Source organism: Ursus arctos, unplaced genomic scaffold (genome assembly GCF_023065955.2).
Source record: "Ursus arctos isolate Adak ecotype North America unplaced genomic scaffold, UrsArc2.0 scaffold_2, whole genome shotgun sequence".
In the NCBI taxonomy this organism is placed as follows: domain Eukaryota; kingdom Metazoa; phylum Chordata; class Mammalia; order Carnivora; family Ursidae; genus Ursus; species Ursus arctos.
The window spans coordinates 75390191-75416817 of NW_026622874.1; the positions used below are offsets into that span (position 1 = coordinate 75390191).

At 49.3% G+C, this 26627-nt stretch overlaps 1 protein-coding gene across 1 annotated transcript in view; it reads left to right on the plus strand.

The window, feature by feature from the left end:
- Positions 1-26627, plus strand: part of SNX29 (sorting nexin 29) — a 511081-nt gene that overhangs the window by 350096 nt on the left and 134358 nt on the right. The window contains exons 17-18 of the mRNA XM_026520303.4: positions 4183-4238; positions 8746-8827. Of these exons, the coding sequence (XP_026376088.1) occupies positions 4183-4238; positions 8746-8827 (138 nt within the window). The remainder of the gene's footprint in view (positions 1-4182; positions 4239-8745; positions 8828-26627) is intronic.

The following is a 26627-nucleotide window of genomic DNA, read 5'->3' on the forward strand; positions in this document are numbered from 1 at the left end:
TCCCTGCTCCCCCGAAACCCAAGAAATCCTGAGTTGGGAGAGATGGGGGAAGCTTCTTTGTCGATGCACCCCGGAAGCGGATTCTCTGTGAATCTCACCTGTTCCTCCGCATCCATGTGTGTGTAGTTCCTGGGCTGTCTGTCCAGGAGGATCCGGGAAACCTGGCTGCTGTGTTTCTCCAGTAACAGGCTCTGCATTTCCTGCCCCCGACCACAGGCCACTTGGGGACCTGCCTTTTCTGCAGGGCCAGGGAGAAGTGAATGAGGGCATCCATGCTGCTGATCACTTTTTTATGTGTCCCGTTGAGAGTGAACAAAACAGGCTGTATCCCAGAGATCGTCCTCCGGGATGCCCTGTAGCTTCGGGGGTGTTACAAGGAATATTTGTGGCCATTGGCAATAGAAAGTTAATGTTTCTTACAAAATACTCCCTGCCCCACACTTTTTTCATTGCCAGACTATGGAGTAAAATGAGCTTTCTGGATGAGGACTGTAAACCCCAGATGATATCTGGTACCAGTCTGCATAGACAGCATGAAAAGACAAAATGTTGCGTAAGTTTGGGCATCAGTTATCAGTATGCAGCTGCTGTCAAGCTTGGCCTGATTTGCAAGATACATTCCACAGAGGTCGGAAAGTTGACAGATTCTTTCCCAGCCAGCCTCCCCGGAACTCACGGAGACACATAAATGTCTCCTGGCTTGCTGATACCAATAATGTCACATAATGAGACGAAAAGCTCCTAATTGAGAAGGGTTTAACACTTCCCAGCTACGTAGATCCATTGTCCAAATGTTCGCTAAAAATCAGCACCCCTGAGGGTTAACTTATCCGTGAAGAAAATGCCTTCCGAGAATCGATTGTTTTAGAAGCTTCTTTGTTCTTAGCATTGTAAAGTGATGTCTGTCCTTAAAACCCTCACCTTCTCTTTTACTTGAGTCCAACAGGGTCAACCCATTCAGAACCTTCACTGTTCCCTCACCCGGTTCCCTGGGTCCAGTCTGAAATCAGGTTGATTTAAAGGTGGTGTCCTGATGCACGTAATGGTGTGGCAGGTGTCTTCGTAGCCTGGGAGCCCTCCTCCAGCGTGTTTACCTGCTTCTCACATCACGCTGGAACAGCCTCCCCCAGACCCAGCAGGGACGGAGGCTCCCCGCCCCACAGCCGTGCTGGAGAAGGTGTTAGAGTCCTGGCCGTGTCCACAGGGCTCCGTGTGGAAGCACCAAGGGGAGAGTGGTGTCCGCACGGTGATGTGCCTTCCAAGCCTCCCCTTGTCCTTTTCCATCCCACATGCTTAAGAGAAGAGCGTTAGAAGGCAAAGTCTCTTACTGTCTGGCTTTCTGCATTTTAGCCAAATGCATTTTTGTAGTGGGGTGGATTGCAAAGAGTATCTTATTTACTGCACACAGTAATACAAGTGACTCTTAATATGTAATACATGTCTGTTTATGGTTACATGAGTCATGCACCTTTTTTGGAGACAGTGCAAATACATCCCGCAGACCCACCTGCCCTCTCCCTCCCTGAGCTCTGCCAGGGTCATCTTTCCTATGTGCTTTGTTCTGACCTCACTGAAACGTGGATGTCCGAAGTCACGTTGAGGACCCAGACGGGGCATTTGCAGCTCCCGCAGAGAGCAGGAGCTGTTGGCTGTGCCATTAAAAATTTATCAGAAGCACTGTTTTGGTGGGATAATAGGTTTTTATTTAAACGTTTAATTGGCAGTGCATTATTTCAAAGCTCCAGCCATGTAAAGGAGTGCTTAATAAGAAGCCTCCTTTCCAGGGTGTGTGCCAGCTGTGCAGGCCCCACTCCCACCCCCGGTTCCCACAGCGTGCCCGTTTTCTAGGTGTCTTCTAGTTCGCTGCTGATGCTTCTCGATGCAAAAATGAATACAACTTAATAGTCTTAACTCTCCGCCTTTGTGCCCCAGGTAGCGTATTGAGACTTACTGCCTGCACCCTGCTTAGGCTCTCACTTGATCTGTCCTGGAGATCTTTTCATTACAGCACATGGAAAGCCGTTTTGTTCTTCAAAAGCACAGGCAATTGATTCAAAAGATACATTTTTTAAAAATCTTAATGGAAATACAGCAAAAGAAAATTCGGCCTCTCTTTCTCCCCATTCCCACTGCTGCTGCATTATCAGTGATAGCCACTGTTAGTTTTCTTATATATTTCTCCAGAATTATTATTAGGCTTGTACCCTCATGAGTGTGCATGTGTTTCTCCTTTAAAAAAAAAAAAATCTGGCCATCTCATACGGACATGTCATCATTTCCTGAATCATTTCTGTATAGTTGGAACTTTCAATTGCTTGAAAAAAAATTTTTCAACTTGTCTAAGCAATGGAAAGAGGAATGATCTTTGATGTCAATTCTGGCCCGTGTCTTTGATTATTTCATCGAGATAAATCCTGGGAGTGAGCCCTCTGGGTCAGAGGGTGTGGATGTGTGTGGGGACTGTGGACACAGCCTCATGGCTCCCCTGGTAGATTACACCGCCTCTCTACCCAGCCGCCCATGGGAAAAATGACCTCACCCTCATAGCAGGGCACCCTGAGACCCAGCGTAGTTAGGGCCTGGTTTTTTTGAAACTGAGGTGTTCTCAGGTGGGCGGTGGGCACGTTTCTCCTTATTGGGTTTGAAGGAATCTGTCAATAGCAACTTCTTAGCAAAAGCTGCTTGTGGAGCCCATTTTAACTGCTTAGCTCCATGCATCTGTCAGGGGCTCAGGTGGGGTGGTTCTCCCTCTGGGCTGTCATATGTGGGGTGAGAGATACCCCTTGGTCTGGCAGGACAGATTCTGTGTGGGCGTCAAGGATAACAGAACACCCTGCTTTTCTCAGTAATCGTCACGTGATTCGTACAGTGCACAGTTACTGGGAACTTTCTACCTGCCAGGCACTGTTGTGCGTACCTTCCGGGCAGCGGGTTTCATTTCAGAACGACCTTGTGAGTTGTAGCACTGTCCTACCTGTTCGACACATGAGGACAGTGTGGCACAGAGCAGCCAAGTGATTTGCTCCTGGCCACAGGCCGGGAACAGGTGGAGCGGGGGTTGACCCTGAGCTGTGTGTCCCCAGAGCACAGCCTCCATAACCATGGCATTCTCCTGCCTCAGAGGAAGTTACCTTCTGTGTCTCTGCCCCCTGGAAAGGGCTCAAGTCTTAGCTTCTTCCACCTATAGCTGCTTTTCCCTGTGTTTGCTGAGGGTTCATAGCAGCAGAGCCTTTGAAGTTGGACAGACCTGAATTCAGATCCAGTTCCTGCATGTGTGGCCTTGGGCAAGGTCTCAGCCTCGCTGAGCCTGTTTCCTCATCTATGAAGTGTGTGTGTGTGTGTGTGTGTGTATGTGTGTGTTGTGGGGGTGCTGTGCCCTCCCCGAAATTGTTAGGGAAATTAATGAACACGGCAGGTAACACGAAGGCTCTGACAGGTGCAGAGCCTGAAGTAAATGTTCTTGCCTCTTGAGCCCACACCCTCCCCTGTTGCCCTTGGTCCTCCCGGTTTCCGTTGGCATCCTTCCATTCTGGCCGCTTCACATTTGATGAGAAGCTCCTTCCCTGGACGTGACCATAGGGTCACCATTCCTGGAGCAGCTAGTAGTGCTGACCATTTTGCGGTTGGCTTTACGTAGTTACCTGCTCCCCTGCCAGGCAGTGCAGTGTCTTTTGCCCAATTCCGTTCTCGGGGGGCCCTTCTGAGTCAGCAGCAGCAGCTGTGTTCTGCCTTAAATTGCTCATGCATCACGAGGCAGGAAGGATAGAGCCGGTTGGGGGCAGACGTAGGCCTTTGTGTTTACGTACTAGGTGTGTCTGTGTGTGTAATGTTCATCATGGTGACAGTGGATATTTTTTCCACTGCTCATTTGATATCTCGCATCTCAGATCCTAATTAGGCCTTTATAGCTCCAAAATTACATGATTTTACAGGCCTGCTATTATCTCAATAGGATTATCAGTCCTTTCTCCGTGAAGATAATTGAGATCCCTCATGGTGGCATATTTTTATTACCATAACACCGTCTCTAACCATCCTTCCACGAAGTCTCTTATTGTCTCCCAGTAACTGCTTTTTCACCTCATTCTGAACAGGAAATGTTCTCAAAATTCTTATGTGATTGTGCCAACCATGGTAACCAAGGTGTGTTTTTCTCTCTCCCTTCCCCCCTCCCGATGGCAGGTGCCTGGAGATTTGAGTCAAACGTCCGAAGACCAGAGTTTGTCGGATTTTGAAATGTAAGTTCTTGGCATCCGCTTACGAGGGGCACTTTAGAAATAGGACTCTGTTGTTTGGCTTGTGTCCCAAAAGATCACAGGGGGAAACCAAGGTCACTGTTGAAATCTGCATGGGCTGAATTGATATCTTTGAGGTGAGAAGTTGTTCGCCTGCAGCCCAAGTCTGGCCTTCAGATGTGTTTTGTTTCTGTTCCTCAGTATTGGAAAACAATTAATTTTTTTGGCCGACATTTAGGATTTGGAAGCTGTCACATAAGAATGTAAATTTCACTTTAACAATTAAAAAGAAAACAAAACAAGAAAAAGCTGGCTGTGATCCCAACCAGGCCACAGTGGGAGCTGCGTAAAGGCTGTGTCCCTCACACAGGGCGTGTGCTCTTCTGCTGACCGTGGTCCCCACTACCCCCCGGGTGCCTGACTCTGGCCTGCTTCTCTCATTTCATGATCTGAGTGTCTCCTGGAGGAGTTTGAGTTTACAGCCCCTGAGTTACTGGAAACAACAGTGGTGGGTCTGAGTTGTTAGTGGATGTGATTCTGTCTGGTGCCTCTGACTCCTGAAGCACTTAGTGGGTCTTCAGACGATTTCAGATCAGGTTGCCTTGGGCTTTGGGCAGGTAATCCCCTTGGGTTGATAAAGACAGTGGAGCGAGTCCCAGGTTAAGGCCTGGCAGAGCCTACTTCTGCTCTCACTCAGTTGTCCCCAGCAGAAGGTGGCCCAGCCTCCCTGAGGGAAGGTGTCATCTGGGCAAAGCTGGCCTCTGGAGGGTAGGGCGGGGCGTCAGAAAGAGCATTAATCAGAGCCAGGCTGACCTACACTGGCATCCCGGCTACAGGTCTCACACTGGTATGACCTTGGCAAGCCTCTAGACCTTGCTGGGCCTGAGTTGCTCATTCATTTGGTGAAGGTCACAATGCCAACCTCACAGGATAGTGGTGGTTGTGGGAGGGAGGTGATGAACAATGTGGTGAGTTCAGGAGGCCACTCGGTGCTTGGGTGGCTGTCAGGCTGGTAGGGTGAGGGGGTCGATGTGAGGTGAAGCCATGAAGGATGGAAATCAGAGGTGAGCTGGCCTCCCATGGGCCTGTGGGGAGGCTGGGGGTCCAGCGTGAAGAGGATTATGGGGTGGCAGCCTGGTGGGGGGCAAGGGTCAGCACAAGCTGGGCAGAGAGATGAGAGCTGTAGAGGAGGGGTTTCAGAGACTGTCTCGAGGCCCAAGGCCCCCCTTTACAGGAGAACTGATCAAGCACTTCCTGTGGGGAGGTGTCATGCCAGGGCTTTGACGGAGGGCACGGATAAGCCTCAGGCCCTGCCCCAAAGCAAGCAGCCGCTGCCTGGTCTGGCTCTGTCAGCTCTCTCCCAAAGACTTGCAGCCCCTCCCTTCGGTCTGTGCATCTCCACTAAAGCCAGAGGGAAGCGTCATTTTCCTTTCTCAGGACAGAGGCTGAAATCCCTCATGTAGTTTACACAGAAGGCCCTTGCCAACCTCTGGATCCATCCTCAGCCCTCCCTGTCTTCTCCCTGCACGCCAGCCACCCTGGCCACCTCGACTCCTCTAACTCCCCTGGTCTTCCCCGCTCAGGGTCATTCCTTCTAGACGGTTTCCTCTGTGCCAAGCATTGTTCTCACCCACCGAGTCCCTTCGACAACCCGGTGACATGGGGGTTGTCCTCCAGGTGACACACCGAAGGCAGGATTCAGACCCAGGCAGGCTTCATCGGGGCTCTGCACCCCCCACCAATGTTAATCCCCTGCCTGCAGCGCCTTTCACAGCTTCAGCCTGCCCTCTCCGGCTTGGCCAACCCCTGGTGCTCCTCAGACTGAAGCGGCGCCTCGCCCCAGCCCTTACCAGCGCCTTTCACTGTCCTGAGATCGGTGTTCCTTGCTGGCACTAACAACAGTGGTGACTAAATAGTTTCTGTTAACAATTATAAACATGTGTACCTAACGACCAAGCCCCAAAATGTAGAATGTGAAAATTGCCCGGAATGAAGGGAGGAACGGGCAGCTCTGTGGTAATTGCTGGAAACTGTAATACCCCACTTTCCATGTCGGGTGGAACAATAGGGAGAAGACCAGCGCGGAAACAGGACTGGAACAACATTGTCAACCGGCTAGATCCAGCAGGCATACGTACACAGGCACACTTCCTTCTTAAGTGTCCAGGAACATTCTCCAGGCTCGACCATACATATTAGACCACAAAACAAGTCTCTGTAAACTCAAAAACGTGGGAATTACACAGAGTATCTTCTGGGAGCATAGTGGAATAATCGTTAAGGGAATTGTCTCTCTCCCACTCCCTGAGCACAGGGACTGTCTGCTTGCTTCCTTGCTCTGTCTCCAGGACCTAGAGTAGTGACTGACAGGTGGTAGGCTCTCAGTACATGTGTGCTTTATGCACAAGGAAACGAATAGAAGAATGAACAAATGAATTAATATCTAGGACAGAGATGATCATTTAAATAATTTTTTTAAAAGATTTTTATTTATTTATTTGAGAGAGAGTGTGGGCTAGCAGGGGCAGAGGGAGAAGCAGACTCCCCTGCTGAGCAGGGAGCTTGATGCGGGGTGGGATCTCAGGACCCTGCGATCATGACCTGAGTTGAAGGTAGATGCTTAACCGAGGGAGCCACCCAGACGCTCCAACAATTCTTTTTTTTTTTTTTTTTAAGATTTTTAAAATTTATTGATTTGAGAGAGGAAGAGAGAGTGCGAGACCATGAGCAGAGGAGAGGGGCAGAGGGAAGAGAGAAGCCGATTCCCTGCTGAGTAGGGAGCCTGACGCAGAGCTGATCCCAGAACTAAGGCAGATGCTTAACCGACTGAGCGATCCAGATGCCCCTCTTTTTTTTTTTTTTGATTAATTATTTGAAAGAGAGAGAGAGAACAAGTAGGTGAGGGAGAGGGGGAGAGAGAATCTCAAGCAGACTCTGTGCTGAGTGTGGAGCCCGTTGGAGGGCTTGATCCCACAACCCTGAGATCATGACTTGAGCTAAAACCAAGAGTTGGACGCTTAACCCACTGTGCCATCCAGGCGCCCCAGTCATGTAAACAATTCTAACACTGTATGGGAAATGCTCTGAAAGGGAGAAATGCCTAAGCCAGCTGGGGGCGTGTAGCCCTTAGCAATCAGGAAGGTTAATGAGAAGCAGATTGTTACATGCATTTCTGCACTGCACCCACCCCCTTGACAGAAATGTAAGGGGAGCGCTTAGGCCCTAGTACAATTTGGGGGACGTTTCCAGGCGGAATGCCATTAGATGTACAAACCAACTTGATGGCTCAGAATTGCAATTTTTACTTGGAGCTCTGAAGAAGTGATGAATTATTTTGCCCCGTGAAGGAGGTCAGCACTTCATCTCAGAGCTTAGAAGAAATGCTGCTTCAGGAGAGAACCATTTCTTTGTGAAAATAAACTCTCCACTGTAGAGATTGGGAGGCCGCTGAGTCACGGAATCTTCCACCATCTTCTCAAATTGTGTTCTAAGCACAGGAGGCCGGCGCATGGCTACGAGCTGCTCTTAACAGAGGAGAGTTCAGGAGAAAGCATTTAGCCCTGGAACAACTCTAAGTAGAGGCGGGGACTGGAAACTCCCAGCCCTTCCAGAGTTGTGCAGTACTGTTTTGATAACCGTCAGGATTGACGTTCAGGTGTTAGCGACAGTCAGCACATCTGTCCTGCGTGCCTTGGATTCAGCCTGGTGGAAGATTGTTGGTGGTGGGTGTGCGGACCCAGAGGCTCAGTTAAGTGAAAGTCATCACATCAGACAGAACTCACAGAACTCACAGAACCGAAGTGGCCCTGGAAGACCCCCTAAATATCCTCTGAGGATTAACTAGGATGCTGTAGCTGAAAGCTTGGAGTCCTGTGCTGTAGGTGCTCGGTAAACGATTCGTACTTGAATTTAAGTCTTGGTTTATTGGAGCCATATGCAGTATTTTGGAAAGTGGCCAGAGGGTGTTCGTGCCTGCCTTCTTGGTTTCCCCTTCTGCACCCCAAACAGCTGTTGCTTGCCTAGCCATGGACGTCGGCCTCCTGAGCTGCATTGTGGAGTCTGATGTTAAAACGGGTGCCAGGGCCTAGAGTGAGCACAGCAAGGAGGCGGCGCGATCTCCAGGGTGCTCAGGTGGCCCGTGGTCAGCAGCGCACGTGAGCCTCCGTAGCCGTGTGGGGGCTTCCAATTATTAACCCGTTTCAGATGAAGAAACGCGTTTAGATAAATTCTGAGTCATGGTGACTCAGTTGTAAGAACGGAAGGGCAGCCCTTTCTGATTCCGAAGTACAAACTGTGTATATAAAGAAGAAACACACACGTATTAATCCAAGTCTCTTCAGAACAACGATGGCGGCTGGGTGAGCGGGCTGACATTGGTCCCCTGGGTCACTCCTGTGCGTGATGGCTGTTGTCATAAATTGCTTGTGTGTAATGCCTCTTGGAGAAGACGGCTTCCTCTCTTTCTCTTGGTAAATTAAAATGACTGATTTTGATCTTTCTTTTCGGTCAGATCAAACCGGGCCCTGATCAACGTCTGGATCCCATCGGTGTTTCTCCGGGGCAAAGCAGCGAACGCCTTCCACGTGTATCAGGTGAGCCCCTGGTTTTCAGTTGGACGTCCCCGCTCGGGTGGAACGGGCAGCTGTTTGTGGCACGGTGGTCCGTCTGCTTCTTGGTGATGTAGTGCTGTACTTAGGAGGCCACGGCCTCCCGATGGAGGCGTTCCGGCTGCCCCACATCCCTGAGGAAGGAGTCCTTCCCTCATTCACACAGGAGAGACCAGGGTAGAGTTTCTTCATGCCGGTCAGGCCTGTTGGTGTGGCCACGGCAGATCTCAGCGCAGACTGCTGGAGCTGAAATGGGATCTGTCGGCTCGTGTCACAACTGTAAGGTCCAGGCGTGGGTGCGGCCTCGGACGTGGTTGACCCTGTGGCCAGAGAGCTGCTGCTTGGATCCCCTGCTCATGTGTCCTTTTCGGGCTGGCGCTCTCTGCAGCTTGATGGATGGCTCTCTGCCTGTCTGGGACGTTTCCGCATCTCTCCCTGGCCTGTCTTGGATCAGGAACCCATTTCTGACCCTCCGGGCTGGTGATGCACTTAGCGATCGGCCAGGCTTGGACATGACCACTGCCGGCACTGGGGTGTGTCCGAGAGGGGAGAGGAGTTCTCCAAGTGAAAACCCGGCTACTCTCCTCAAAAGAAGGGGCAACCGTTACCTCACAAAACCCAAACTGCGCGTGTCTCTTCTTCCTCCTTGGGGAAGGGTCACTCCCTGGGCTGGAGGTTGAGTGTTGAGGATCATGGGGCCTTTGTCTGCTTTAGAGACCTGGGACCCCAGTTTTCCATCTTTTCTCCGATTTTCTGATGCCTCTTTCAGCCTTCTTACCATTTTTTTGGTTGTCCTTTTTCTTTGTTTTGTTTCCCTTGGATCCTGATCTCCAGCCATTGATGTTCACCTGTCCTGGACTGCTTCGTTTTCAAGTCTGACTCTTAGCTGCCTCCTGGGTCTGTCGTCTCGTATCACGACAACTCTCATTAAGTTCTGTTCTTAGTCCCCATCAGCTCTGTGAAAAAGCCTTGAGTTTTGCCGCCCAGCCTCCGACTTTTTTTTTTTTTTAAAGCAGGGGCTTGACCACTGAAGACGTCTTCCCAACTATTAAGATACTTTCCCACAGCCTGGGGTGGTGAAAAAAGGACAGTGAACTTGAAAATAGGAGCCCTGGTTCAATTTTGTAACCTTGAGTGGATCTCGTTTCCTCACCTTTGAGATGGAAACAGTCCTACTATGTACCTCGCAAAGCTCTTGTCGGCTCGATGAGCGTCTGGCGCCCTGTGCACACTCTGTGTCCTTGTCTTGGTGTTTCTCCTCTTCCCACAGGCTCGCCCTGTGTGGTCTTCGGCGGCAGGCCTGATGGCAGGTGTGTGTCTTACGGGCACGGGCAGCAGCATGATGAACGCATCTTAATATCTCAGGGACAGGCGAGCCCAGGGTTTGGCAGGGCAGCCACACCAGAGAGTGACGGTAGTTTACTTGTTCGTCTGGGCAATGGCGGTGAGTATGTACCAGGCTCCTAAGTGTTGGAGAATCCGAGTGTTCGTGATGCTGTCGGCTTGGGCTTGAAACGAGACTTAGACATGACGATTTCTGCATATCCCCTTCGTTCTCTTTCTCTTCTAATGCCAAACCAACCAAAACCCCTCTTGAGTGTCCTTCGAGTTCTGCTTTGTGGTCATCAGAAAGCTGGGAGGTGTTGCCTGGAGGATGGAGAAAGTGAAGCCGACAGCTTTATTTTAGCACGAAATTAAAATGTGATCTCACTTGAGAGGTTTCCTTGACCTTTCATTTCTGACTCTCCCGCACCCCCCAACCCAGCCCTGGATGCGGTCTGGCAGGTTGTAGTGTCTCGAAGTCAGTTATGAAATGAGACAGACACGGCCCATGTGCCATTGCCCGGGAGATGGTTGCCACGGTGGTCACGGTGGCATCTGTGCCCCTCTGTCCCTGTCCTTCATGGCTTCGGAGCTTTCCTTGGTGTGGTCCAGTCAGTGCCTAGAGGACAAGGCCCAGAGTCGCCGGCGTCAGCCACAGCAGCTTCGTCTCGCGCTGTGGGCTCTCTGAACCTTTCCCGATGTTGCACTCCGGAAAGCAGCTCTTTCTCCTTTTAGCTCACAGCGCTTTTGCTCGGTTCCCCAAGAGCAAAATCCGAGCATGTGTTTGGAAACGTTGGAGAAAGCTTTTGTTTTACGGTGTTTTTATCTGATATCAGATAGAAGGTGACTCACTTAAAATGCTGGTACCATTGGACATTATTTTTCTTAGTTTGAAAAATGCATTCTATATATTTCCCCCAAAGATCTGAGATAATTTCTAGAGAAACGCCTGTAAAAGAATGATAAAATGTAAGTAAAAAGTGAAATAACAGGGTCCGGGAAAATGTAAACTAGGAGAACTTGAATTAAGGAAACTGTGAAAATCACAGATATCTGTCATTAGTTCCTGTATGACTCTTCTCATTGGTTTGTGAATTTCCTATGAGCTTCCTGGCAGCCAGGGTGAAAATGGAAATGTGGCTGTTTCGGATAATACCATGGCTGATGAGAAGAAAGTATGTCAACTCCTCAAAGGGAGTTCCAAGAGAAATTTCCACACAGGGCTTTAGATTAAGCAATACCAAGGGATGTAAGAGACAATCCTCCGTTACATCCCTGTGACAGATCGCTGTCATGCTTCATCGGGTCTCCCTCAAAGGAAGCCAGGGGCATAACCTCCAAACGGAAGTAGTTCATTTGAGGCGCCAAGAGGAAAGTTTCCGCACGTGTAGTTCCCTCAGTAGATATGGGCTTTCCAATACAACAGCCACTAGCTACGTGTAGCTATTTAAATTTACATGAACTAAAATAGAATAAAATTAAAAAGGCACTTCCTCAAGCGCACCAGCCACATTTCGAGTGTTTAACAGCCACATGCAGCTAGAGGCCACCACGTGGGGCAGCACAGATTACAGGACACTTCTATCACTGCAGGAAGTTCTCTGGAGGCAGTCAGGAGCTAGAAGAGTGTCTCCAGGAGTGTGGGAAGGCAGGCTCCTTGTATGTGTGCTTGCTCAGGTTTTAGACTGAGGCTGGACATGAACTTCCAAATCCTGCAGGGAGGAAGCCACTCACTTTTCAGCTCTTCCCTGGCTTGGGGTTACCAGGTGGGGGGGGGTCCCCTGAGTGTTGCCCCTGCGCCACCTGTGCCCTCGGATCTTGCCGTTCAGTGGAGACAGGAAGGCTCTGGAGGAGCGCGTTGGCAGGAGCAGACTTGAGCTGGATCATGCACGTTGTTTTGTTTTCATTGTGTTTATTTATACATTTGCCTTCTAGTTATGGCACAGAATCCTGTTTTCCACCCACCATGGTGATGCATGTTCCTTTTAAAATAAAGTTAAGAAGAAAGAAAACGAGTCTGCTTAAAAAAAAAAAAAAACAAAACTAAGTAAACGATCATGCAAGCAGCAAGAGTTTGGAACAGCACTATGTGACCACTAATACTCGGGAAACACTGAGCGGAGGGAACGGACAGCTTAGGGTAGCACAGTAACAGTGATAGTCCCACCAGGAAGCCACGGCGGCTGCTGCCTCTGGCTGTCCTGTGTGCATTCTGTCCAGTAGCTCACTCAGTCCTCACAGCTGCCCTGTGAACAAACGCCTTTATCCCCATCTTACCAATGAGACAGTAGAGGCACCGAGAAGCATCTCATTTAGTAACGTGCTTTTAGCCCAAGTCGTAGTTTCTCCCAAGGTACCAGTTGGCAGAGGTTCTGAGAACGAGAGTGGAGCTCTTCAAAAACCCAAGAGGCGAGTGGGGCAGGGACTTCATTCTGAAGGGAGGGGCCCGGCCTGCACAGAAGGCCACCTGCACCCCGGAGCTGATAGGCCAAGGGCACCCAGCCAGCTGTTTCCTGTCGAACTGCTCGGGGCCCACCGCGGGGCACAGACTCGTGACCCATCAAGCCCTGCACATCCCCAAGCTGGGCTGAGATGCTCTTGCTCCGGGTAACTGTCAGAGCAGGTGCTGGTTCGCGGTGGCTGCTCTGGCCGCAGACGGGTTTCAGGGGTGCTCCTTTACAGCTTCTCCCTTGAGCAATGTCAGGGTCTGGAGAGCCAGCCTGCGGGGTGTGGAAAAGGTGCTCCTGGATGCTGGAGGAACTGAGCTAGCTCGCCCGCTGCAGGCAGAGCTTGGACTTTCACTCCACGTATCGTGGGAGGGGCCTGGAGTTCTGTTTTGTGCCAGGGATTCTGGCAAGAGGTGCCATCGCTGGACAGGGTTGAATGCAAGGTCTTAAACAATGGTTTGTGCCTTTGAGTGCTGTGGTTTCCGTACTTGGCCCCCACATCTGAGATGGGGGCCGAGTGTGCTCTGGCAGTTGGAGAAAATGGCAGCATTTGAATAATTCTCAGAACACCAGTAAAGTCGATGTCCAGAGCTTTCCCAATTTAAGGTTTTCATTCATGAATATTTCTGACACTTCTGGCCCCTGCTAATGCTTGGCTGCCAGCAGACACTAGCCAGGGACAAAACGATTGAACAGCAACAAATAAAACGGGAAAAACTACTTACTAACTGGTCTTGCTGGGTTTTTGTCTCTTTCTTTCTATGATAACACACCGTTGTGGTTGTGAGCTCGAATTTCTGTCACTTCTGTATGATAGAGTTACATTTGTTAATCAGTTAGTTCCTGGTTTATACCTTTGCAATTGTTTCTTCTTATTCCCCAAATACCCCCACTTCCAAACAAGATTGAGGTCCACCGTCTTTAATATCCTGCTGTAGTGTTTATAAAGGGATGTTAGAGCTTAAAAAAAAAAAAAAGAAAAAAACCTATTTTTTTGTTAAGCAAATATTACAACCACCAAACTGGGATGAAATAATCATTCAGTACACTCATTTTCTGAACCGTCTTCACCTTTGAAAAGAACTGTTTTAAGTGCAGCTGAAATCAGTCCTCTATGTGGGATTAATTCCAGCCTTTGAACTTAACCATGGGAAACATTGGCTACTGTACAATATTCCATCTGCACAGCCCAACTAATTATGTCTCCTTTGTATTAAAAGGAAATGTTGCTTTGTTTAAGCAAAGCTGTTCCCTTCTCGAATACGTTCCCTTTCCTAGAGACCACAGGGTGTCTGTCCTCTTGGCTTAAAGGAATGGCGGTGCCCCGGGAACACCCACCCAAAAGGAAACCATGTCCCCTGGGCAGCCATTCTGAAGGTTTATTCCAGCGGAGCGTATTTTCACACGTGACGCAGGGAATCCATTGTTTCTCCTGTTAATAATAGATCACAGGGTCTAGGAGGGCTGCAGGAGGCTGCAGGTGGTGGGGAGGATGGCGAAGTGTTGGTACTTGAGGCTTCGGGCTTCTCAGCCATTCCTTTTAATCCTCTTTCCTCAGGGCTTACCCTGCGGGTTCTCCGCTTCTATAACTCTGGCTCTGGGCTTAGGCTTACTCGGTGTGTAGCGTTGCCGAGAGGGAGGGGTTCGTGAAGGAGAGGAGGCTGAAACAAAACGTGGCCGCACAGCTGCAGCGTGGTGGGCTCTGCGAAGCCCCTGCCCTCGCAGGCACCGCTCCGGGACCGGGGGGACGAGGATGGGGTCCAAGGTGACGTGCTTCTCTTTCGTTGGCGTCTGGTCCCTCCTGCCACACCCATTGTGCTGGAGGTAGGCAGGAAAAATAGCTGTGCCCTGGGATTGCCCAGTGTCTTTCCAGCCCCTGGGGGCTTCTATGCTGTGCGGTGGGCAAACCCTGGACCGCTGGCCTTCGCTCCTGCCGACTCTTTCCTGGAGAACTTCCCACCCCACCAAGTGCATCACGTGAGCGCCTCTGGGGTTCAGCAGCATGGGGCTGCTGAGGGCTTCTGAGATTGGCCGATACAGGCGAAAACAGAAAGCAAGAACCAAATGGGCTGTGTTCCTCCTTTGGACGTACCTGTCACCATTATTCTGTTATTGCTTCTATCTTCCCAAGCAGGAAAAACTATCTTTTTCTTTGACAGCATGATTCCTGTATTCATCCCAAAGGTGTTTTATTGAGGGCCTACTATATATGCCAGGTTTAGCTGTTGATGGAGGGCCTGCTGTATGCCAGGCTTGTGCTAAAGTCTGCAGACTGATGGTGGGCAAAACTGCACATTGAGGTTACCTTCTGTTCTCTCCGACTGCACAGTCTGGTGGGGGAAGACAGATGCTGTCGAGTAAACGTAACAGTCTCTCGTGGGAAGGGCTGAAGAGAGGTACGGGTGGGAGGGACGGAAGGCCGCTCACCTTGCAGAACGGCAGGTACATTGGAGAAAGTGTTGAGCACAGTGCCCGACGTGCCACTGTGAGACTACTACCTATAGTGACCTGTAAGCACTTGCTTGGGATAAGCTGTTACCCCTGGAAGCAAATATGAAAAGAATCCTCCCTGTTCAACCGAACGGCTCTGGGCGTGTTCATATATGCAAAAGAGCCTTTCTTGAGCACCTCACTGATCGGGGCTCCACATCAGCTGCCCCAGGGGCTGCAAGGAGCAAGACAGCTTTGTCCTCAAAGTTTCTGGCTTTGCCGAGGAGGTGGGACCACCATTCAAGCCCCTGAAATGGAAGGCAGTATCTGCGTATGACTCCACAAGGCTGTGCAGGGATGATTTCTTCCACCCAGGGGGCCAGTGCTTAGAAAATAATATCTAATATCAGAGTTGTTTAAGCGAGACTCCATGAGGCCTGAAATATTTAATGCCCAGGCCCCAGTACACGCGCGTTTCGCCAGCTGGGAACTGTCCAGTTGGTGCTGGATTTAGTTTTGTTTTGGATTTAAGTTAGTTACTGAATTGGACCAGTGGCATTATGCACACATGTATGTCCTCGGTTTCTGTTGCTGCCAGAATTCCAGTTGGGGCTAGCCTCCAGGTGGGCACCACCCCCCACAGTGATCCTTCTGTTTGCTGATCCCCAGGCTTGTTCCCTCATGGGCATGTTTACATGGGGAACAGTGTCTTGGTCAAGGGCGGTGGTGGAAGTTGAACCTGAGTCGTCCCGGAGACTTGGATGGCAGAGCCCTCAGGCTACAGCCATCACTTCAGCTGGACCCCGCCTGATGCTCTGATATGATCCCGTTCCCATTCAGGCCGGGACTCCTCAAACTGGGACAGTGAGCGAGACGAGCTGACCACCCCTCTTCTGACCAGGATACTAATTCCCGAGATACACCTGCCCTCTCTTGCTTGTAGGAGAGGGAAACCAGCCCACACTAGAACAGAACTTGAGGGGTTCACCACTTGGAGTGCTTAAATGGAACACAACCCAAGGAAGTGTCAAAAAGCAAAGAACTTGTGTTACTTGTCGCAAGTAAGGACGCAGGGAGATAGTGCTCAAAGCGCTGTGTCTCTTTGGGGTGAGTGCTAGAAGCTTTTATTTGGTATATCAGAGGGAGGGGGCAGGGAGCTTGGTACATAAGCGATGTATACGTTTTCTGTTACTTAGGCACTTGGCTTAAGGACATGCTTCCGTAGCACGTCAGCATGCTAGTGCATATATCGTATGTTTAAAACAGTGGTGGAAAACCCCACCCGTAGGAGATCTCAGTATTGTAATGAGCTGAAGGTTAACCTGGGGGGGTGGATCTTGGGGAGCTTGGGAGTTGCTGTTTCTGTAAAACAGACACATTCTTTTTCTGCTTTTGTCCCTGTCCCCTCCTCCCTTTTGCTGACAGCTTTCAGTCCCCTGCGTAACTCTGCTTTGAGTCCTAACTAACAAGACATAACAAAGAATATTCATTGGCTTGCCTAATGGAAAATACCAAGGGCAGACATGCTTGAATTTCAGGGACTCAGTGCATGAGGACTCCATCTCCCATCTTTTGAGGAGTTAGTTTTTCCCCTGTGTTGGCTCTGTCTGTGCACGTGTACAGGCTGACATCCCCTCGGCTTAGTGGACCTCAGTGGAGAAGACCTGTGTCTCTTCCAAGGCCGGCAACAGTCCTAGAACCGAGGCTGACTCTGGTGTGGCCATACCCCTGTCTGCTGATGGCTGTGTCTGGGTGGATGGCACGCTTTCAGGTTCTATGCCTACTCCTAAGCCTTAGATCAGTAGGATTCGGGGTGTGTCCCCCAAGGACAGTGAGGGTGCTCTTACCCACAGAAGGGGGCCTGGTGCCAGCACACGTCCTCGGAAGCCTTCAGGCTATGCATGGTCCGGGCTTGCCAGAGCCAGTTTGGTGGAAGACACCTTTATACCAGAGTTTTTCCACCGCAGCAGAATGGACATTGTGGATGGGATAATTCTTTGTAGGGGGCTCGCCTGTGCCTTGAAAGCTGTTGAGCAGCATCCTGGCCACTTCCCAGTTACCGCCCATACTGTCTCTCCAGCGGTGACTACCCAAGAGCTCTCCAGGCGTTGCTCAACGTCCCCAGGGGGCATAATTGCTCTAGGCTGACAACTGCTGCTCTACACGGGTCCATCGAAAGGTGTTACGGTTTTATATTGTTGAACATAAATGGGATCCTATGACACACGTCTTCCTCCTGAATACACAGATCTCTCTTCCTTCCTCTTTTTAAACTTCTGTGCATTATTTCCTAGAATGAGGGAACCATTACTTACTGTTCTGATGATGGACATTTAGATGTTCACATACTGGCCGTCGCAAACACAGCTGCCAGGTTGTTCTCCTACAGATATCTCTGTGCACATTGCAGGTATGTCTGAGGATAGATAGCTAGAAGTGGATTTGCTGAGGGGGAGAATGTATACATATTTTATTTTAATAGGCCTCGCTAAATTGCTCATCTGAAGGCTGAACCAATTTTCAGTCACACCAACAAGGTGAAAGAACATTTTGTCCCCATGTCCTTGCCATCATCGGGTATTATCAATCTTACAAATGTCACCATTCTGATAAAAGGAAAAAAATTACATTTCGTTGATGTTTGAATTTGCATTTTCCTTCCTGCTCGGGAGAGTGAGTATATGTCTGTGCTTTGTATTTGTGTGTGTGTGTGTGTGTGTGTGTGTGTGTGTGTGTGTGTGTGTGTGAGAATTGTCTGTTGGTGCCTTTCCTGTTGTTCTCTGGCATCGTTCATCACTTTATGACCCTTGTGTAAGAGTGCCTTGGCTAGTAAGCCTTAGTGCTGTACGGTTCTGTCTTTGGCTTGTCTTTTAGCTTGATTTATGAGAATTGCTGAGTGTTCTTCTGTTACCTGGTCTTCAAATCTTGGTTGACTTACTGGAGTGTACTATACCTTATTCTCTTTGTTGTTACAATAGCTGAGATCTTACAGATGTCTCTGCCCACCTCTAAAATGGAAAAAGCATGTTCAGAATGGTGAGTAAGTAACTTGTCCAAGGTCTCAGAGTAAAAGCCTCAGAGCCAGGTTCACTGCTGGTCTCTCCACCCCAAGTCTAGGGTTTTTACCTGTGCTCCCAGCTGCTTCCAGAGGACAGAATGGAGAACAGTGAGCGGAAGTTGGAGAGAAATAGGTTTTGGCTCATCTCTTGACCCCTCCAGCTGTCTGTTCATCTCTCTATCTGCCCAGCCATCCTGCAGTGGGTTGGGTGCTGGGGATGTTGTGAATGATAGAGACATAGTCTTGGTCATTGACTCCTTGATATAAGGAAGATTGAATGTGGAGAGCTGATCAAAGGCAGAGCGGTCTTATCAAGTACAGATCTTGACAACCCCTGCCCCCTGCCTCATTTGTCCCTGTCCTATGCCAGAAGGACCAGATGACCTCTGAGGCCCCTTTCCAAGTTTATAAAAACTTAACTGACATATATTTCTGTTCTACATGGGCAAAAAGGATTTTTTTTTTTTTTTTTTTTTTACTGTCACAGCATGAAAAGTGGCTACACAGTTATTCATCCATCTTGAGACTGACCCTAGTGCAAGAAGCAGCCAACATACTGACTGCCCCCAGCCTTGTAATCTAGGAGGAAGCTCCGTCTGGGCTCCTCACAGCCAGCAGAGTTAGGACGAGAACCTGAGATTTGCCCCGAGAGCAGGGTGCTGCAGGGCAGGCATGTGCCATAGCCTCATTCCACGCCACGGGGGCGCAGCAGAAGCCAGGGGCCTCGGTTCTCGCCAGGGTTCTCATGGGATCATCATGGCCATGGCTGCCATGTTTATATCTCTAGTCTGGACCTTGCCCCTGAAGTCTAGACCTTGGCCACTAGTGTGCCCCCTGTGCAGGCTGTGACCAGCACTGTGAGGCACTGCTGCTCACCTGAACCCCTGCTGTTCACCTGACATGAAGCCACAGCTGTGTGTCCTTTTTGCTTGCTGCTGTAGCTCCAGTGCTTAGAATAGGGGAGCAGGCTCCTTACAGGATGGATGGATGGATGGATGGATGGATGGACGGACGGACGGACCAAAGAACCAGCTTGACTCCGGTTCTCCACCCGAAGTAATTTTCTGCTAGGCCCCTCTCATCAGAGTTCTCACTATGGAGAACACTCTTGGTTTGTCAAATTCTTCCCTAAAGTCCCTGGTCTTCCTGGATGATTTCTCTTGTCATTCATTTCGGCCCTGCCTCTGTTTTCTCACTGATTGAAACCACTTCTCTCCATGTTGATAATTGGCCCAGCCCTGGTTCAGGGAGTTTTACCTGCCCAAGTAATATGCTGTTTTACGGTGCAGTTAGTGGTTTAGTTCTCTAGAGTTCAGCAGTTGAGGATGGCGTGTACCTCCGCCTGTAATCCCCAGACTTTCCTATAATCACCTATACACACTCAGGGCCCCAGTCCCAGCACCTGCCCCAACATTTTAGGTACTGGGAGTAAGAGTTCAGGATTGGCAAGGGAGGGCTTTATGAAGGTCAGACAATAAGGATTCATTGAATTCTTGTGAATCCGGCACTGTGTTAGATCCTGGGGATACATCCGTGAACATTGTGGACATGATACCCACCACCCCCTTTGGAGTTTATTTTTCTATCAGAAAATAGACCTTAAATCTGTTAATGAACTTATAACACAGAGATAAATACATCATTACAAACTGTGGATGTGCTGTGAATGAATAGTACACGGGGTTCCAGAGATTATAAGAAGGGGCCCACTTAAACTAGGGTAAGAATGGGATTCTTTGAAAACATCTGCTCATTCCTGAAGGACGGTTTGGAGTTGATGAAGTCAACAGAAGAGGAACAGTCGAGGCTGAGGGAATTTCCTTGAGGCAGGAAAGAGCTTGGTTCATTAGAGGAACTGGAAGGCTGGTGTGGTTGGGGTGGAGAGAGAGAGGAGGAGAGAAGGAAGGCTTAGGGTGCTATAGCCATCTGGGTCTTCCAAGGCTTTCTAGAGAAGCCTGCCTGTCTGCTTGCTTGCCTATGCATCCACCGATCCATCCATCCGCCCACCCACCCATCAGTCCAGCCAGCCATCCACCCATCTCCCATCCACCCACCCATCCTTCTGTCCATCCATCCACCCACCCATCTATACCCCAACCATCTATCCACCCACCATCCACACCCCCCGACACGTGCCCAGCTAATCACTATTGCAGGAGCCCAGGTGAGGGAATGGTAATGGAGACATGCAGAATGGCCGTGGAGAGCAGACCAGATGATGTGTCTGAGGTATGAGTTCATCAGGATTTCAGGTACCTGGAATAGTTAGCAGTTCCGATGTAGACTCTGGAGTCAGTCCAAGTTTAAATCCCACATCTGCCTCTTAGTTTCTAGTTGGATGACCTCTTATGGTGGGGTCTTTATCATTCTGTTGAGGTTCCAATGTTCTCACCTTTAGGGATGTTATTTCCTTCCTAAGGTTGTTGAGAGCTGTAAATGAACACACGCCTTTAAGGTACTTAGCGCAGTGCTTAGCCTGCTCAGTGAATGGGAAGGACCCAGAGAGGCCGCCATTCTTACCATTTGCTCAGTCAAACAGGTGTGCACCTTGGGCACACACATGTGCCTAGGATTTGAAATACATGTATGTGGTGTGAGTCTTTGCACCCGCACGTAGGCACTCCTAGACCCACGGTGGCCCAGAGCCTTAGAAGAATGTTCCTCTCCAGCAGGAATGCAGAACCCATATCGCCCTCTCCTTCATTCCACCTCGTTGAGCATTTGGACACAGGGTCTGCTGGTCCCTACTTTGCTGAGACTAGAACACCCGAACTGGAGCTTCTAAACTGGGCGATGCTGCACTGCAGGCTCACTGGAAAATGGCATGGCCATGCTGCTCCCCCCCACCCCCGCACCCCCCACCCCCATGCACACGCTGAGGTTGAAGGGAGGCAGTCCGGGGGAAACAGTTGATGAGCAATTAGGCAGCTGCTCAAATGTCAGCTGTCATGATTTATGTTTATGTGATGATTGTTTTCCCAGGACCTAAGGCAGGGGAATAATAACTCTTTTATTTCTGTGTTTAAAAAAATAATTCTGGGAGGAAAAAAAAAAAAAGCCCAGCTCTGTGCATTGGTAAGTAAATGCCTTTCCTAGCACGGGTGAGCCGTCTTACAATCTGTAGGACTTGAATTGTGCTAGGGTGGGAGGGCTCTCACATCCCCGTGAGTGTTCACCTGAACCGAGGCACCGACGCCATTGGGGCTATTGGCTTTTCCTGGGAGTGGGGCTTTCAGAAGCCTTGGGTCAGAAAGAAGTAGGAAGGGTGGGGCTGTTGCTTTAAGCTTTAGATTTTTTTTTCCCTACCCCTTGCAGATATGGAAAAGCATTTTGAATCCAACCTTTAAAGGTTATCTCCTTGTGCCGCCGGCAGACTCATCCCGAGAGACTGTGAATTCCAGCTCCTTGCCAGACTTTCCCGCAGAGTGAAGTTCTGTCAGCCCGCCCTGGCTGTCTGGAGTGGGAAGCAGCCGCGCAAGCTGGCGGCCGCGTGGAGGCTGCTTTTCAGGGCCAGTGGAGAAAGGAGTGTGTGAGAAGTGTGTAGCACACTGATTGGGGTCTCAGGAAGTCTCGAAGGATGGTGTTAGGACTATGAGCGCAGCATGGTGGAGACGGGGAGCAGGAATTTCACCTCTGGGGTTATGTTGCCGCTGGTCCGCTGTGGCCCAGAGGACAGGAGGCCGGGGTGGAGGGCCCACAAAAGATTGACAGGGAGACGAGCTTCTGACACCTCAGTTGCCAAAATCCTGGAAAGGAAAACAAGCTGCACTTGGCAGCATGTGATTGAGAGAAAGCCACATGCTAGACCGTGGAAGTCAATGAGTCATGTTACCAAGTCTGCCCCCCCCCCCGCCTGCTTTTACTTTAATCTATTTATGAAACACTAAATACGGGAAACATACATAAGGCACCTGTGACTAGTAAGCACGGGTACCTATGAAGCCTTTCTCATACAAAGTTCTGATCTGAGAGGAAGCATTGTCAGCCTCGTTGACAGATGGTACATTCAGGTCAGAGAAGTGAAGTAAACTGCCCAAGGTAGCACAGCTGGTGCGTATCAGGGCTACACTGCAAACCTGGGTCTCGATGACCCTCCAGCTTTGGGTTCTTTCGGAGAAGAATGCTGCTTTATTCTTGTTAACGGAGTTTCCCAAACAAAGAGGGAGAATGTGAAAGAAAATGACAACGAGGGTAGTGGTGATGGTGTGATGATGGTGTTTGATTATTGGTAGTGAAGGTTGATGAGGATAATGATGGTTAGTGAAGAGGGTGGTTGATGGTGAGATGTGGTTGTAAGGTGGGTGATGGTGGTCGGTGAGGATGGTGGTTGGTAAGCTGGGAAAGATGGTTGGTGAGGAGGAGGATGGATGGTTGGTGATGGCAGCAGCTATGTTTCCCATGTAGTAGACATTGTGCCAAGTTCTCTCCATGTTTTGTCTCCTTAAACTCTCACCAAACTCTGATGGGAAAGTTTTAATTATAGCTGTAGGAATAAGAAGAGGCCCATGTTTTCCTTGAATACCCCATTTGTGTTAAGGAAAAGCATGTCAAGAAAGAGCCTAGAATCTTTTCACAGCTGAGAGAAATTTTTCTACACATTACAGCTGGTTTTCAAGTATTCTTCATTAAGGGCCTAGCAGTGCCCAGGGGGCCTGAAAGCCGTGGTTGGTCTCCACACCTTCCTGACTAGATTTTTGCCTGACCTGCTAAAAGCACAAAGTAAGCTACTCCTAATTTCCATCCCATTGGCTTTTAGGACTAACACTCAACACTTTGGACTTCTACCACTTTGCATGACAAAGAAGTTGTGTCTGGCTTTGTTTCCATCAGTCTGTTTTTCAAACTCCTAGGCCTTTGGAGCCCTGAGGTTCAGAATGATTTTCCCACCTCTGTTATTTACCAGCTGTGTGTGTTTGCCAGATGTGTTTCTCATCTGTAAAATATAGCTGCCAAGCATCTCATGTGTGGGATTGGCATGAGAAGTGAGATACATAGGAAGAGTGCCAAGCACTGTACTTGGCCCACAATAGATGCTCAAGAGACCTGTGTCTCTGTGTCGCCGCCATCTTGCTGTCGAAGTGTGGTGCTTACTCTTCATTTTCTGGGCTTGCTTGTTTCTCTCCCACTTTCTCCATGAGCACTGTTTTCTTTTCCTGCTGTATCCTGGTGCCTAGACCAGTGCCTATTGAGAAATACAACATGAATGAAGAGACATTGGGGAAACAAGTATTTGCACGGAGAGTCAAGGCATGTAGGCAAAAGATGAAGCTGGTGAGGCGGACGCAGCCTTATGTCTAGGCTGTTGATAATTTTCCCTGTAGAGTGTGAGCTCCACAAAGTTACTAGGTTAATAAAGTGAAGTTACTAGATGTTTTGCTGAACTGGTTGGTCAGGGAGAAGGACCACAGGCAGCCTCAGCCATGCATGTGTCTGAGCTAGAGCCTCATGGGTATGAGTTTTAAAATGAAGGAGGACATGCACTGTTTGGATTCTGGAAGTCAATTTCTGTCCCAGTTGTCAGAGCAGTGACTTCCTCCTGTCAGCTTCTATCAGAGGTAAAAGCAAGAGCCCTTCAAGACTTGAGCGTGGAGTCCATTCAGGGCGTGGTTGCTGCTCAAGGCTTGAGCCCCTGGCCAGGAGGCCCTGTTAGCACTTTGTCTTCTCCACCTTATACAGGAGTTTGCTTTTATTAGTTTTCCTGCCAGTGCATATTTTACGAAGAAAACTGAAGTGATAATTGAATTGTGAATGGTTTTATCTCTTGAACACACTGATAACATGAAGATGATAATGTTCTGTCTTAGGGCCCATCCTCAGGCAAGTAGAATCTTGATGAGCACCCGATTTTAAGAGCCAGACTTTTCTGGTATCTGTGAATTTTTACTAATAACAACTAAATACCGTCATTGGCAGTAAGAGGCAGGAATCATATTAAGAGCCTAGGGGCTTAATTTAATGTGAAATATGTTGGGAGAGAAGAGTTTTATAGCAAGCAGGAGCTGGGAAATTATTTGGTTGTTGAAACAGACCTTGTATCTGGGAGTGGGGGGCCTATCTTCGGGCACACTTGTAACTTGTATGCCCTTCCTATGTACTTCACTCCCTCCCTCTATCCCTTCCTTCCTTCCTCTCGTGTTACGGATCAGCCACTAAGTTAAGGACTGAATTACAGTAATGAGAAAGTGTAGACTTCCTCAGCTTCTTGTCATCGTGGAGTTACAGTCTAGTGAGGGGAAAACAAATATTCACCAACCATATAAACAAGTGTGAAATAATGAGCGTGACCTGTCCATCCACAGAGGAATGGCTAAATAAACCGTGGCATAGTCACACAATGAAATGCTGGACAGCAAGAATGAAGCTGTCTAACGGCAATAGTACAGAGGACTCTCGCAAACACGTTGAAGGAAAGAAGCTAGATACCAAAGAGTGAAAGAAGTGTACACATCAGGCGATTGCATTTATCTGAATACAGACTCAGGCAAGATGAAGCCATGCTGTTGGCGGTGCGGTGGCTAACAGAAGAAAGAAGCTTAGCAACTGCCATCCATTGCCCCGCTCCCCGACCACCGAGTCAGCCACGTGGAGGATGGAAGACAACGGCATGCTTGCGTTCCCTGTGGATGTTGAGGCCAACGAGCCCCAGCTCAAACAGGCTTTGAGGGAGCTCTATGACATTGCCTGGCTGAGGTCAGAACTCTGATCAGGCCTGATGGACAGAAGAAGGCCTATATTCCACTGGTTCGACACTGTGATGCTTTGGATGTTGCCAACAAAATTGAGATCATCTCAACTAAGTCCAGCTGTCTAATTTTAAATATAAAAATGTTCACCATTAAACACAAAATGAAGTAGGGCCTCTGGGGTCTGGGTGGTAAGGTGTGGCTGATGTGGGTCCTTTAGGTTAGTGGGGCCCAGTTGTAAAAGTGAGGGGCCTAGAAGAGAGGAGAAAGCTGGATCACCAAGCACATGCCCAGAGACCAAGACTGAAGCCTGGGTGTCTCAGATTTCAGAGAGGAAAGCAGAGCAAAACTGCCGATAGTCATTAGCTCAACAAACGTCCTGAGGTTATAGGGTCTCCTGGAGGACTCTAGCCTCTGGGTTATCACTGTATATTTATTATTTAGTCAAGGGAGCAGCAAGTCATTTTGGCTGTGAGACCACAGGGCCCATGGAGGAGGAGGAGAACCAGGGGCCTTGGTGCGCCCTGATGCACAATTTCAGTTAGATGAAGTTGACTCTACTTCATTGACCAAAACCATTTAAAAAAGGGGGGGGGGTTGGAGAATGGAAAGTGTAAGAGGTATACAGTGGAGAGAGAGAGAGAGAGGCACCTCGCCTAGTTTGAACCCAAGGGAGGCCACTTCCTCTACTCTAAGAGCGTGTGTCCTGGAGCATGCAAGCACCACACAGCGGGGGGGGGGGGGGGGCAGGTGTCTGCTCTTCCCTTCGTCAGTCTTCCTTTCTGAGTTCTCTTCATATTGTGAGCATCTTGCTGCTTAAAGCGACTTGTTTTTCATACTGCTTTCTTGTACCCTTGGACACAATAACCAGTTGCCGCTGACATAAGTAATGGTCTCTGTCTTGGCCGTGTGTTTTCTGCAGGGCCAGCTGGCCCGTCCCATACTGCAGCCGGCAGGCACACAGAGCCACTGCTCCCGGCTGCATCCTGCCAAGCCCTTCAGGGCAAGGCTTGGGCACTGGCCAGAGACCTTTGTAAATGGTTTATTCAAAGTTATTTTACAGAATGTTTTAATACTTCAGCATATCAGTCAGCTGAGGCTAACTTCTGCTGTTGTAACAAAACAATCCCCAAATCTCAGCAGCTTATAGTACTAAGTTTATTACATGTCTCCAGAGGGTCCCTGACTTACCATGGTTTGACTTGGAATTTTTCAACTTTATGATGGCATGAAAGTGATATGCATTCCGTAGAATCCATATTTTGCATTTTGTACTTGGCTCTTTTTTGGGCTGGTAATGGTCGGTACAATCCTTTCTCATGTTGCAAGGCAGTGGCACCTAGCCACAGCTCCCTATCAGCCCTACAGTCATGAGGGTAAACTATCGACACACTGAAGATCATTCTATAGCCGTACACTTGTCCTCTTTGTCACTTTCAGTGCAGTATTCAGTAAATTACATGACACAGTCAACACCTGATTATAAAGCAGGCTTTGTGGTAGATGATTTTGCCTACATTAGTAGGCTAATAGAGCTGTTATATGTTTCATGGAGGCTAAGCTAAACTGAGGTGTCCCATAGGTGAGGTGCATTACATGCCTTTTCCACTGGAGACACTGTCAGCTTAAAATGGATTTACTGGGACGTAACCCTGTCATAAGTCGAGGAGGATCTGTATTTTCCATTTGTGCCGCATGTCCATAGGTCAGCGATGGTTATGCTCCGTGTTCTAGATCCAAAACAAAGCAGCAGCCCTGAGCTGGGGCATCCTTTCCTCATGGCAGGGAGAGAAGTGAGGACAGCAGACCGTGCTTCCTTCTGCAAACCTGTGCTCAGAAGTGGC